Source organism: Panthera tigris, chromosome D3 (assembly GCF_018350195.1).
Source record: "Panthera tigris isolate Pti1 chromosome D3, P.tigris_Pti1_mat1.1, whole genome shotgun sequence".
Classification (NCBI taxonomy): Eukaryota; Metazoa; Chordata; class Mammalia; order Carnivora; family Felidae; genus Panthera; species Panthera tigris.
The window spans coordinates 6,944,084-6,959,148 of NC_056671.1; the positions used below are offsets into that span (position 1 = coordinate 6,944,084).

The 15,065-nt window shown below is 37.9% G+C and overlaps 1 protein-coding gene across 7 annotated transcripts in view; it reads right to left on the reverse strand.

Annotated features, from left to right (window-relative positions):
- KNTC1 (kinetochore associated 1) overlaps positions 1-15,065 on the reverse strand; it is a 73,524-nt gene that overhangs the window by 45,892 nt on the left and 12,567 nt on the right. For 5 of the 7 annotated variants that reach the window (XM_042961682.1, XM_042961679.1, XM_042961677.1 and 2 more), the window contains exons 9-24: positions 14,712-14,805; positions 14,055-14,107; positions 13,733-13,848; positions 13,354-13,405; positions 12,061-12,159; positions 10,523-10,566; positions 10,357-10,422; positions 10,183-10,258; positions 7,079-7,204; positions 6,899-6,988; positions 6,248-6,301; positions 5,610-5,671; positions 2,556-2,667; positions 1,608-1,751; positions 1,365-1,421; positions 1,173-1,274 (exon numbers count right to left, since the gene is read on the reverse strand). In XM_042961682.1, coding sequence (XP_042817616.1) covers positions 1,173-1,274; positions 1,365-1,421; positions 1,608-1,751; positions 2,556-2,667; positions 5,610-5,671; positions 6,248-6,301; positions 6,899-6,988; positions 7,079-7,204; positions 10,183-10,258; positions 10,357-10,422; positions 10,523-10,566; positions 12,061-12,159; positions 13,354-13,405; positions 13,733-13,848; positions 14,055-14,107; positions 14,712-14,805 — 1,347 coding nt within the window. Of the gene's footprint in view, positions 1-1,172; positions 1,275-1,364; positions 1,422-1,607; positions 1,752-2,555; positions 2,668-5,609; positions 5,672-6,247; positions 6,302-6,898; positions 6,989-7,078; positions 7,205-10,182; positions 10,259-10,356; positions 10,423-10,522; positions 10,567-12,060; positions 12,160-13,353; positions 13,406-13,632; positions 13,670-13,732; positions 13,849-14,054; positions 14,108-14,711; positions 14,806-15,065 lie in introns of those variants that run through there. The other 2 variants (XM_042961680.1, XM_042961683.1) reach the window with 2 other exon arrangements.

Genomic DNA, 15,065 nt, shown 5'->3' on the forward strand with positions numbered 1-15,065 from the left:
CCCCTGAATGCTAGTGTAATATTTTTATACTTAAGTATAAAAACATCATTTCGATGGCCCTCAATATCCCCTCTATACAGATCAAGATCACATATAAAATTGTAACATTTCCTAAACTTATATACAAGAACACAATTTTCACTATTGATAAAAGACAACAGAGAAAAGACAAAAGTAGTATTTTATAAGCAAGAGAAAAATCTCTTCTACGGAAAAATCTGTTATAATGATCAATTTACATCATATATTAAATGTACATATATCAATATACTTGAAATGCATAGAAAAAAATTCCCATTTAATTTTTAACAGTATATAATCAGTAAGTACAATTACTGGCAAGAATCTGCTGTGTCAGAAAGGAGAAAATTTAGTATGTATTTTGATAAATTTAGAAATTTAAGGAATCAATGCAATTTCATAATGCATATTATGACCTTATATAAAGTCATACCTTCTGGTACTTAAGTCCTTAATACTTCCAAGTTGAAATTGTAAGGGGATGTCTCACATATTAGTTTATAAATGAATTTATGGTACCCCGACAAACTTATGAATGCTTTCTAGTTTTTAGAAACTTAAGGGGAAAAAGAAATTAAAAATTCAGAAGCCAAATTATTAATTCAGTTCATGAACCTCCAATTAACATCAAACATAACATCAGCATTTCTGAGCTTAGTTCCCTTTCTAGCACTGCTATTTTTTTCAGTCAAAAAAGACCCAGAATTTTTTTGTTTCATCTTTAAAAAAATTCACTGGTACCTAAGCCATAATGGCTATTAGAAATCTAAGAAATGCAATCAGAACAGGGAGTGGTTTGCTGGTTTAAGTAAGTCTTTGAAAACTAAACCTAATGCATTAATAAATTTCATTCTTTTAAAGGACTATGAAATGCTGCCAATGCAGAAAATCCCAATTATACTACTTAGGAGTATGTTTATCTACTGTTTCCCATTTGGTTTGATCAATAGAGAAAAACAGAGCATTAAAATAGGCTGAAGCTGTGACAGGAAAAAAAAAGAAAAATTTTCTTTTTTTATTTTAAAACTACATGAAAGAAGAACTCATAAACAGAAAATTTAAGAAATGGATGTATTTCTAAGTACACGTAGACAAACTCTTTAATATAAATTGAGTGCTTTACTACTAAAAATTCATTATCCAGATCATACCAAGGAAATCCATTGCCAACAGGACACCAACACCAACTCATTTGGTTTTTCTGCTGTAAAAAATACTTCTGCCAGTTGAAGTCCATTTTCTGGCCAGTTTGCCTGTGAAGAGTGACAAGCCATGAAACGTGATGTTGTAAGCCACTGGGAGTGTTTGAAATGTCTGTTCAGTGTAAATTATACTGGTATTACCTTATCAGTTAATTCAAGGTTTCTGGCTGCTTGTTCCAACCATTTTGCCAGAATTTTCTGAAACAGACATATTACTTAAAAATAAAATACTCGGCAGACAATCACTGGAATAATTTAAAACCCCCCTTGGTAATCTTTCAACAGAGACAGTAAAGAACTAACTGGTGTTAGTGTAATTTACTATGACATAAGGCAAAGACTGGACTTGGACGATCCAGAATGGAAATACTAAAGGTAACTCACCTGCCCTTCAGGTACAGCCCTTCTCACAAATGGGATCACATCATTTTTAAGCCATGGACAAAGCTTTTGCAAAGAGACTGGTGTAGAAATTGAGTTGAGCAAGTTCTCAAGCATTTTCACATCAAATCTGTTTTCAAAGTTTGCCTAAATTATACAGGGTGAGAAATTAAGACCTCTCAGACAGATTTAAAGTGACAGCCTCCCAAAATGGAAAAGACTTGTTATGAAATAATGTACTGATTTAATTATGAGCACTAAGGGTGATTTGCTCTATACCAGTGAGTCACCGGCAGCCACAAACTCCACGAGCTTTCATGGCAACAAGTACCAACTAACAAATTAAGTGGAGAGAAACTGGCAGAGAAAGGAAAATTTAGCAGCAGGTCAAAGTACAAATCCTAACAAGCAACGTGTCCATTATTGACGTCACACCAAGATACCACTTTTGGCACCTAAGTATATCTGTCAACATTGAAGGGATTCAGAGGAGCAGTGTTAATGGGCAATCCTTTCCCACAATCTGAGCTGCAACAGGAACACCCTCTCCACCAACACTACTTAAGAAAGCCCATCAATAAATCATGTAATAAAATGTTACCTTTTTTTTTTTTTTTTAAAGATCTTGTTAAGTAACCTCTATACTCAAAATGGGGCTCGAACTCACAAACCCAAGGATCAAGAGTCACATGCTCTACCGACACAGCCAGCCAGATGCCCCAAAATGTTGCCTTTTGAACTAAGTTTAGGAGTTAATTAGATTTGAATGATGAGATAAAATATGTTTCTAAGGTATCTTTACCTCTAATTTAATATCATCAGGATACTTTCATCAAACATTCCATTACCCACTCACACCTGTGACCCTTCTCATCCATGTGAAGACAACGGATTCAATCACCTATCCCAGGAGCCATAAAGCCACTAAGGACAAAACGCAAAACATATTACCCGATGTCGAAGCCAAAGGTACTGTGCACAAACAAGGTTTCCTTCTCTTAGCTGTAAAAAGATATCCTTAAGGTCATCTTCATTATTCAGAAATTCAATCCAAGAACTACCACTGCAAAGTCAGAGAGGAAAAAAATTAGTGGTTTAAAAAAAAAATTAAAGTTATATATTGCAAGGAGAAACCATTAGACATTTTAATTAGTTTTTTCCTCAAAGTTAAAAAAAGTTCCAAAGATTATACAGTGAAAAGCATGTTTTCTTCTTATCTCAGACCTGTAGAGCTCCTGTTATCTTCTCCAAAAGCCATATCTCTTCTTCTAGGTCCTTCCTGAGATAATCACTACATAACAAGCAATTATTTTAAGTATCAAAAAAATTTTTTTAAATGTTTATTTGTTTTTGAGAGAGGACAGAGAGTGAGCAGGGGAGGGTCAGAGAGAGAGGGAGACACAGAATCCTAAGCAGGCTCCAGGCTCCAAGCTGTCAGCACAGAGGCTGATGCAGGGCTCTAATCTACAAGCCATGAGATCATGACCTAAGCCGAAGTTGGGGGGCGCCTGGGTGGCTCAGTCGGTTAAGCGGCTGACTTCGGCTCAGGTCATGATCTCGCGGTCCGTGAGTTCGAGCCCCGCGTCGGGCTCTGTGCCGACAGCTCAGAGCCTGAAGCCTGTTTCAGATTCTGTGTCTCCCTCTCTCTGACCCTCCCCCGTTCATGCTCTGTCTCTCTCTGTCTCAAAAATAAATAAACGTTAACAAAAAAAAAAATTAAAAAAAAAAAGTCGGCGGCTTAACCGACTGAGCCACCCAGGAGCCCCTAAACGTTATTCTTTTTAAGGACTACGTATTATTCCATGACATGGATTTACTATTCTTTATTTAACTAGTCCCCCATAGTTGAACATTTAGGTTATTTCTAGTCTTTGGCTATAACCAGTAATGTATGACCAACTCAGTCCTGATTAAAGCTCAGAAATAGGGTGCCTGGGTGGCTCAGTTGGTTGAGTATCCGACTCTTGATTTCAGCTCAGGTCATGATTTCATGGTTCATGAGTTCAAGCCCCACATCAGGCTCTGTGCTGACAACATGGAGCCTGCTTGGGATTCTGGGTCTCCCTCTGTCTCTGCCCCTCCCTGCTCATGTGCATTCTATCTCTCAAAAGGCTCAGAAATGGATGATGAATGTTTCCTTAAAATTCTTTTTTTTTTTTAACGTTTATTTTTGAGACAGAGAGAGACAGAGCATGAACGGGGGAGGGTCAGAGAGAGAGGGAGACACAGAATCCGAAACAGGCTCCAGGCTCCGAGCCATCAGCACAGAGCATGACGCGGGGCTTGAACTCAGGAACCACGAGATCATGACCTGAGCCGAAGTCAGACACTTAACCGACTGAGCCACCCAGGCGCCCCTCCTTAAAATTCTTAAAATGATAAAAAGAGAAACACACTAAAAGCCTATATCATGCTTAATTGTAAAGCAAAATAAGGATTCCCATAAATGCCAGTTACAAGAGAAGGATACCTATTACCACTATATTTAATACTGCTCTATATGCACTGATGAGATTAGGTGAAGAGAAAAAGTGAGGCAAAATTATCATTATTTGAATATATAATTATATACTTGGAAAAAATTAGATCAACTGAAACATTATGAATAATAAAGGAATTTGATAAAGTATCTGGTTAGAAAGCAATTTAAAAAAATCAACAGCTTGTCATGTCTTTCAAAAATGTGATGAAACATCCCATTTATAACAGTAGAAAACAATTTAAAATAAAATTAACAAAAAGTGTACAAAATCTGTATGAAAGCAACTGAATAGATACTGCTGAGAACATAAAAAAAGAACAGAATGAGTAGGAAGACACATACTGTCCTTAAATAGGAAGATTCAATACTGTAAAGATGCTGGTTCTCCCCCAATTGATCTTAGATTCAGCACATTCCCAATAAAAAATAAATAAAAACTTAAAATCCCAATAAAAATAAGATTTCTTTAAGCTGGGTAAGCTGATTCTCATTCCAAACATCATACAGAAAAACAAACATGAGAAAATGGCCCCCCCAAATTCTGAAAAGGAAAGTACAGTAGGGTTAGTCTACCAGATAATAGGACATTCTAAAGTTACATTAATCAAGACTATTTCATACTGGTGAATAAAGAATATAAAATCAACCCAATACAAAGTCCAGAGACAGACAAATACATGCCAGATTGTTAGCATAATATTGCAATTAGCAGGGAAAGGGAGATTGACTAGTCATAAGGAAAACAATAAAACTTGTTTGTTGTTGTCTTATCTTTTTTAAAAAATTTTTTAAAGTTTATTTATTTTAAGAGAGAGCTCAAGCTTGAGCTGGGGAGGGTTGAGAGAGGGGGAGAGAAAGAATCCCAAGGAGGCTCTGCATTGTTAGAAGGGAACCCAATGCAGGGCTTGAACTCACGAACTGTGAGATCATGACCTGAGCCGAAACTGAGTTACATTTAACCAACTGAGCCACCCAGGCGCCCCGTAACTTGTTTTATCTTTAAGGTATACCTCATACATGTAAATAATGCTACTCTTGGTGTACGTGTTAGTATATCTAACAGAATCAAATGCCAGAAGTGAAATTGCTAGGGCAAAGGTATATGCATTTAAATTTGCCTTCCAAATTTTTAAAAATTTTTTAACGTTTATTCATTTTTGAGAGACAGAGTGCAAGTAGGGGTGGGGCAGAGAGAGAGGGAGGCACAGAATCTGAAGCAGGCTCCAGGCTCTGAGCTGTCAGCACAGAGCCCAATGCAGGGCGTGAACTCATGAACCGTGAGATCATGACCTGAGCCGAAGTCGGATGCGTAGCCAACTGAGCCACCCAGGTGCCCCACCTTTCAAATTTATCAGTTTTCCAAGGATGGTGCAGAAGAGTATCTAAAACTCATCAGGAAAATAGTATTTTCCATCACTCAATTCCCAGAAACACATTCAGTCAAAGCAATACTGTATCTTTTATGACACTCTAAACTAAAACCTAATTCATAATCTAAAAATGAAAAATGAGGAATTTTTCACCTGAATTTTTCTGGTCCAAATGCTCCATAAAAAGTAGTCAATTTTGCATGAGCCCTTAGTACCTAAATAGAAATAATCTGATAATCTGAAAGTTGCAAGCAATAACAATTAAAAACACCAAAAATTAGGCATTCTGTTTCAGAAGTCTTATACACATGCCCATTTCATCCCATATTATTGGTCAATTCCCATAAATAGGACTGCATTTATGTAACACAAAACAAAAACAACGTGGACTAATGGAAACACTTCCAATCACATTAAATGCAATAAAACTGCAAAAGAGAAGGCATTTGCACACTGACTATATCGGTGCCCTTCAAAATTAATTAGTTTTCCCAGTGGTTTATAAATGCCTTATGGTAAAATCCAGCTGGATTATACTTTTGTACTCTGATAATCACCGTCACAGTTTACATTTATTTGTGTGCTTAACAGGTGCCAGGCACTACACAAAATGATTTATATAAATTAATTCATCTGATTCCCAAGTAACCCTGTAAGTACTGTTATTCCCATTTTTCAGTAAGAAAACAAGAGTCAAAATAACACTCTTGAAAAAATATAGGTCTATCTTGAACTGAAAAACATATTGTAAAGGTACATATTTGCCCTCAAATTAAGTCCAATGTAATTACCTCTTTTAAGCCATCAGAATAGACAGGAACAGTTTTATCTTCTTTTTTCAAAAGCTAAGATGAACAATAAGAAACACAGTTAGAGTATCTGCTATATTAGTTTTTTCATGAAAGATGGATTTTCTGTGAAAGGAAACAAATTATCAAATTGCACTGAACTCTGAGATGAACCGTGAACAATAAAGAAATGACATACTTTAAAAAATAATGCATTTTATGAAAACAACTCATAACATTTTGCCCATGTGTTACACCTTAATTTTAAGGAATAAAACTAGCAGTGGTGATCAAAGTTCAGAGGGGAAACTACAGCGTAAAAATGCACTTTAAAAACAGGTCTATGATGGGGCGCCTGGGTGGCTCAGTTGGTTGAGTGTCTGACTTCGACTCAGGTCATGATCTCAAGGTCTGTGAGTTCGAGCCCCACATCAGGCTCTGTGCTGACAACATGGAGCCTCCGTGGGATTCTGTGTCTCCCTCTCTCTCTGTCCCTGCTCAGGCTCTCTCTCTCTCAAAAATAAATAAACATTAAATAAACAAAAACAAAAAACAAAAAAAACAGGTCTATGATAGAGACACAATTCTTTTTTTTTTGAGACGGTTTATCTTGCACAAGACAAACTATCAGGTACAAATGTTATAAAAACTTACCCTTGTTTTTGCATAATTTAGCATTTCCTGGGTGGTTTCATAGGTTATCCACTGAGCCTCCAAGCAGTAATTCACCACAAATTCATCGTCCTGGTTCAGAAATACCAGACATAATGAGGCAACCAAATGTTATTCAATCCATCAATCCGAATACTCTCATACATGACAGGGGAAACACACCTGGATTTTATGTAGATTTTCCTTAGCTTCATCTACGAGTTTTTGCCATTTAGTCTGCTCGCTGGTGTCCGCCGAACTCAAGGCTAGTCTCTCTAATATATCATTGGATTTCACCTTGTATACAAGCTGTAATTTAGAAATGCTACATTAAGCAACTTGAAGCAAAATAATGCCTGTGGATGACTTTCTAGACTGCAGGCAATAGACTGTTATTGAAAAGGGTTAAGTCTCATATGGCCCAGGAGTAAACAGTAAAGAAGCTAACACTTAGATGACCAAAAGGTAATCCAGATTACTAAGTTATGGAGACCACTGAGTCCTTAACTAAGGGCACGAGTAGCCTTATGTGAATTATCTCATTTAATTCTCATAAAAACCTGAGCAAACATTTATATCTCACCCTAACTCTATAGGGTGAATATTAATATTCCCATTATACAGTCAAGAAAACTGACACTCCAGGAAGGGTAAGGAATGCACCTGAAGTTACGCAGTTCCAAAGGGATGGAGCTGGTTTCTAAAAGAGGACGATACAGGGGCGTCTGGGTGGCTCAGTCGGTTGAGCAACTGACTCTAGATTTCCATTCAGGTCATGATCCCAGGGCTGTGGGATCAAGCCCTGAGTATCAGCCTCTGCACTGAGCATGGAGCCTGCCTGGGATTCTCTCTCCCTCTATCCTTCTCCTCTCTCTCTCCCAAAAAAACAAAACAAAACCAAAAAACCAAAAAACCAAGAAAAACTAGAAGATGTCTGTTGGATATGTTGATTAGGTAGGTCATTGACATGTCTTGAAAAGTCCCGGGGAGTAATGTAGGAAAAACCTGATTGTAGTAAAGACTTAATATTTCCTAAGAGGGTGGAGGGCGCCCCTCTGTTTTAAAAATGTAACATTTTAAAGCATGCAAAACCATTTTGTGAGTTGTTTAGAAAGTTATATGACCAAAGAGATAGAGAAATTAATGGAGTATTAAGCACCAAAATCAGAATAATGGATACTTCTGGTTGGGGTAAGGAGAATGATGTATTTGGGAAGAAGAGAAAGAGGTCTTAAGCTATATTGGTAATATCTTTTTTTTTTTTTTTTTTTTTAAGTAGGGTGATGAGTATGTGAGTGTTATATTACCTTTTTGAACATCTGAAAATTTTGCAATAACTATTTTTTAAAAAAGCGAATGGGGGTGCCTGGCTGGCTCAGTCAGTAGAGCCTGTGACTCAGTCTTGGGGTTGTGAGTTCGAGACCCACATTGGACATAGAGATTACTTTAAAAATAATAATAAAATCTGGGGTGTCTGGGTGGCTCAGTCAGTTGAGCGTCCAACTTCAGTTCAGGTCATGATCTCGCGGTTCACGAGTTCGAGCCACGCATCGGGCTCTGTGCTGACAGCTCAGAGCCTGGAGCCTTCTTCAGATTCTGTGTCTCCCTCTCTCTCTGTCCCACCCCTGCTCATTTTCTGCCTCTCTCTCTCAAAAATAAATAAAACATTAAAAAAATAAAATAAATACAAATAACAGTAAAATTAAAAAGTGAACAGAATAAAAAATCAGTGAAAGTTTTTCAGGGAGGAGAAACAGAAGTAGAGAAACTATGTTTTCTTATCATTTTTAGTTTTTGGAATCAGAGAATCAAAGTTGGTATTTGGTTTATAAAAAAGGAACCTGAAGTTTTGGGTATTTCTAACTCATACTATTTCTAGCTGCTAAAGAACCTTTGACAAACTTAGAAAACTAGACATGCAACATAATTGTGTGGTCATCTTTTATTTTTATATTTACTTATTTGTTATTTTTTGAGAGAGAGAGAGAGTGCAAGGAGGGGAGAGGAGTAGAGGGGGAAAGACAGAGACAGAGAGAGAAAGAGAGAATTGTAAGCATGGAGCCCAACACAGGTTTGATCCCACGACCCTAAGATCATGACCTGACCTGAAATCGAGTCAGTAGTTCAACAACCTGAGCCGAAGTTGGACACTTAATCGACTGAACCACCCAGGAGCCCGCCCCTTAATACTTGATCTTATCTGCAGTATTTGAAACTGTTGATCACTTTGCACTAGACTCTAAAGTTTCTCTTTCCTTGACTTCTATCTATAATCATACATTCTTGTGGTTTTCCTCCTTTATTTCTTCCCAAATATGTATACAGCCCTTCTTCCTCAACTTCCCACATGCTGGTACCCCTGGATCTCATCCTGACATGAGATCTCTCTACCCTACACATTCTTCCCAAGTGGTCTGAGGCATCCCCTGGTGTTACCTACCTCTAGATTCAGCTAAGATCACTCTCCAACCTCCTACCATAAAGGCTCGTTTCCAGTTTTTATAAAGCAGATCCTTCAGCTTTTACCACTACCTGCTCTTCCACACATACTTCTCATTTTAGGGAGGGCCGTCCCCATCCCACAAGTATGCTGAGCCAGCGTCCCGCCAGTCCAATCCCTACATCTGTCCCTCCCTATGTTTGATCACTAGTCCCACTGATTCCACCTCCCCCGTGCCTCTCATGTCAGACCTCCCTCTTGTACATCTCCACCTCACTGCACTAGTTCGGGCTCCCACAGAAAGCTGTTCAGTCTCCCAACTGGTCTTCACACCTCTAGTCTGCCCCTTTCCAAGCAATTCTCCAGCTTTACACAGTGACAATCTAATCAGGACACTTGTATTAGCTCCCTATCACCTGCAGAACACAACCTAAATCCTCTGCAACACACACAAGGCTCCCCATGCTCTGATCACCTAGTTCTCCATTACCAGTTCCTTTTACTGCATGGTGCATATAACCTACATTCTACTCTTACCTAATTACTGGGAGTTCCTGGAAGCCCTGTACGCCTCCCTCACTTTACTTATGCTGTCCTTACACCTAGAATTCCCTACCTTCCCCTGGACTATCGGGAACATCGTCAAGATCTGACATAAAATGATCTCTGTGAAGTCTTTCTGCCCCAGTATATTTCCATCTCTCCTTTGAATTCCTAATCTACTTCGGTCATATCTTAATCATAGGACTGATCATACTAAATAGCAATTACGCCTTACATATCTGTCTCCCCAGTCTCTACTACATGAAGAAATGCTCGTTTGATGAACAAATGAATTCATGATTACCTCAACATCTAGTCCAAACTGAATAGCAAAGCTCTCGGCTTCAGCAAATCTGTGTTTGTGAAGTAACCGACTCAATCTGATGAAGTGAAAAACAAATTTCAGTGAAATCTTTATTAATCAGGGAATTTAAGGTTATCATTAAGGGGTAAGGCTTAAAAGAATATGAGAACTTACCTGTTTTCTGGTAAAGCTTCTGTAAGACACCTGAGTACTACAACAGAGACTGAATCTTCAGATAGTCTGAAAAAAGTTTTCAGGGTGAATGAATTAATAGTATTAATAAGTAAATTGTAACTTAGCTGCTATTTAACGACTTATTTAATAAAACAAAATGACCTACTTTGAATCATTTTTGCAAATTCCTTCCAAAAGGTATATGGTATCCTACAACAATAAAAAAAAAAGTTTAAAACTGAAACATAGAAATAATTTATTTTAGGGGCACCTGGGTGGCTCAGTCAGTTAAGCGTCTGACTCTTGGTATCAGCTCAGGTTATGATCTCAGGGTTTCATGGGTTCAGGCCCCATAGGGGGCTCTGTGATGACAGCGCAGGTCCTGACTGGGATTCTCTCTCTCTCCCTCTCTCTCTACCCCTCTCCCACTCACGCTATCCCTGTATCTCTCTAAATAAATAAACTTTGAAAAAAAATTTAAAAAAATAATTCATTTTGGTTACTAAGGTAACAACTGGTTTAGGTGAGAATTATTCATCAATGGATTCTAAACTCACTGTGAAAAACTGTTGGGGAAAAAAGGATATTCCATAGTTTCAAAATAATACCAGAGAATTTACTTAGCAATTACAAAGGAGAAAAAGCACCTCTACAGTGGAGAAATCTGGCAAAACTGCCTTAACCAAGTAATCACATTTATCATCATCAGTAATAGGACAAATGGACATAAGCCCCTTAACATGACACAGCTGAATACAGTATAACCTATGTGGTATCCTTGCCAAGAAAGCTCAGCATGTGTCTAATTATGATGCAATAACCAGACAAATCCAAATAGAGGGACACTGTACAACACAACAGGCTAGGATTTGGAAATGTCAATGTCTTGAAAAAAAAGACTAAGGAACTATTGCACATTATAGTAGACCATGTGACCACGACAACAAAATTCCATATATATGATGCTTGATTAGATCCTGGACTAAGGAAAAAACAAAAATAAAACAAAACAAAAAAACAGCTTTAAAGTAATTGGCACAATTGGTAAAATTTGGATCTGGATGGTGTATTTCGGAACAGTATTGTATTAATGTTAAATTTAATACTGGTATTATAGAAAAATGCCCTTATTCTCAGGAGAGACCTGCTGACGCATTTAGGGGTAACAGGCCATGACGTCTGCAAGTAAATTCCAAATAGTTTGGAAAAATATAGTGTGTCTGTGTGTGTGCATATGTGTGCATCTGTGTGTGAAGACACAAAACAAATGTAGTAAAATGTTTTTTGAAAGATTAAAATTAAAAGATAAATCAGTAAAAGCAATGACCCTCCGCCCAAATTGCTTATCATTCATATTTCCTGTGGAGACACAAGAAAACTGAATAAGCAGATGGTTCAGGTTTCATTTGATTAATGTGCTTTTCTTTTTCTTATATGAAGACTTGGTTTTGTCAAGTATATTTGAGAACCTCTGGTAACAACAAATATAGTTATAAACCTGAGCTCTATTCAGGTATTATACCAGTTCCACTCATGCTTAGTTTGTTTTAAGTTTTTATTTATTTAAGTATCTCTACACCCAGTGTGGAGCTCAAACTTACGACCCGAAGATCAAGGGTCGAATGCTCTTCTCAGTCAGCCAGGCACCCCTTAGCTTATTCTTAATTTTTTTTATTATAAAGTATAAAATACACATCAACTTACTGTGCTAATTCCTGACTGGACCAGAGATGAAACGCTAGATACTTCCAAAGAATACAGTATTTCCATCATAGGTAATGAATAAACCACGAGATTTTTCATCTAAGAAAAAGAGAAGAGCAATTAATTTAGTAGGTCATATAAACCTACAAGGATAAGACAGCACTTCAGGGGCGCCTGGATGGCGCAGTCGGTTGAGTGCCTGACTTCAGCCAGGTCACGATCTCGCGGTCCGTGAGTTCGAGCCCCACGTCAGGCTCTGGGCTGAATGGCTCGGAGCCTGGAGCCTGTTTCCGATTCTGTGTCTCCCTCTCTCTCTGCCCCTCCCCCGTTCATGCTCTGTCTCTCTCTGTCCCAAAAATAAATAAAAAACGTTGAAAAAAAAATTAAAAAAAAAAAAAAAAAAAAAAAGACAGCACTTCATATCAAGTGGCTAGATTAAAACAGTACAAAACTAAATGCAAAAACAATTTTATAACAAAGACCATTGCTGTATTATTTAAATGTTACATATAAAATTATGCTCTATTCCACCTTTCAAATCTGTTGAATAAAAAACCGTGCATCTGGTGTTCATTCTACAATTTGTATTTAGGATGCATGGAATTCCTCAGTACCAGAACTGTATGAGTCACTCTAACAAACATTTTCTTGTGGATATATATTTTTAAAGTTTATTTATTTTTGAGAAAGAGTGAGCAGGGGAGTGGGAGAGAGAGGGAGAGAGAGAATCCCAAGCAGGCTCCACACTGTCAGTGTAGAGCCCGACATGGGGCTCAAACTCACAAACTGTGAAATCATGACCTGAGCTGAAATCAAGAGTTGGACACTTAACTGACTGAGCTACCAAAGCACCCCCTTGTAGATATTTTTAATCCTGCAATGCTCCATTTAAAATAGGGAGCTGAGGGGTGCCTGGATGGCTCAGTCAGTTCAGCATCCAACTTCGGCTCAGGTCATGATCTCAGGGTTCCTGAGTTTGAGCCCCGCATTGGGCTTTGTGCTCACGCTCAGAGCCTAGAGCCTGGAGCCTGCTTCGGATTCTGTGTGTGTGTCTCTCTCTGTTCCTCCCCTGCTCACACTGTCTCTCTCTCTCTCTCTCTCAAAAATAAATAAAGATTAAAAAAATTTTTTTTTATTGGGGAGCTGAGACGTATCCATTTTTTTATGAGGAAAAAAGAACTCTGCAGGATTATTTCTGATTTGTCAAGTGGGCACTACTTAACTACTTTCATATTAGTTAATGCTATTTCTAACACATAATATGGACAAATGTGAAATAAAATCTTCCAGTACCTTATCAGCAGTAGTTGTCAGAGCTACTAATTTGAGATTTGTAATCCCTTGCCTAAGAGAGAAAAGAAGGTTTAAGTGAATAAAATAAGCTTTGCCAATTGCTACATAGAAGCTAAGTCAAAGGGGTATTCTTAAAGGTTAAAATTGATTCCCACAAAAGACACTGAACCTGGTTTCTTGACGTTTATAGCCCAGATTAACACTCTAACACAACCACTTGGAGGTTTGAACTACCTATTTGTTCTCAATGAATCTGGCCAGCAATGGAATGATCCTTACCCTGTCAGTCTGTCCAGAGTTAGTTAGAATGTAATACATAATCAACGATCAAGAAGCCTGATTCTAAAAGAAAGGAAACACTACTAGCGTCATAATGTACCACGTGACTGATGAAGGAGACTCTGCTTCTGTGGTAAGAAGAAACTCTTCAATGTGAAGAGAGGGCCAGTTCCATATGGGAGTCAGAGTGTAAATATCCCACAAGCTCAGCACATTCTGCAAAAGGAGACATTTCACGGATACATCTTCTAAATGATATTTCAGGATCTTACATTGTAGGATCTTTTTGATTTATGTACTGAAATAAAGCATAGCACACCAGATAGTAATCCACCCCACTTAAAGTCCTCATCTTTGTTAAGTATGACAAATATCACATAATACCAAGTGAAAACATTGAAGGAGAAATATCAGAAACATACATCAGTATCAAGAACAAAAAGTAGATTGTCTATCAACTGGAACTTCTTTGCACCTACAAAAGAGAAAGCAAGGTGTGTAAGAACTACATTTCTGTATTACAGATAGCCACATTTAAATAATAAACTATCATGTTTATGGAAAGGCAGACCTACTACAACTAACGTTTGCATTCTCACATTCACCTCTTTATATATATATATATACATATATGTCTACGTGTATACATATGTATATTTTAACTTTATTTTGAGAGAGATGGAAATACCATGAGTGGGGGAGGGGCAGAGAAAGAGGGAGAGTAAGAATCCCAAGCAGGCTCTGGGCTTCCAGCCCAGAACCTGACGCCAGGCTTGAAGTCATGAAACCACGGGATCGTGACCTGAGCTGAAACCAGGAGTGAGATGCTTAACTGACTGAGCCACCCAGGTGCTCCTGCCTCTATGTATTTTTAGATGACCACTAAAATGTAAAATCTCCTAAAATGAAGAGTAAAAACTGCAACATGTCAAGCATACATGGACAATTATCTAACTAACCTGGCGTGTTTCAAAGAGCAGTAAGGTAAAATGTCCTGTTTGCCAGACTCCGGATGATACTGACCTGAAAATTAAAACTTGCTAGTGTTGACCCCAAGTAGCTTCATGAACTTATTTTACCTTTAATAATCTCTGCATCAAGAACATTCTTAACTGTCATTCCTTTCTTGGAAGAGTCTGGTTCCCATTTTGAGAATGCACAATTACCAGTTCCCTACAGAGGTAAAATAGCACATCAACTGCAAATTTCGTTCTTAGATCTGAATTCTCCTCAAAGCAGAAATACCCAAGTTGTACACATTACATATTTCAGAATATACTTATGTACTCAAGCCCAACTAGCTTTTTATCTTCCAGTTCCCCTCTTAGATTGCTTTCAACAGAACAGGATGGCAAGAACAGCAAAGTTTGCTGTTCACTGTTATCACGTGAATATTTAATGAGGAGTGGGCATATTCAGGCAACTCACTCCAA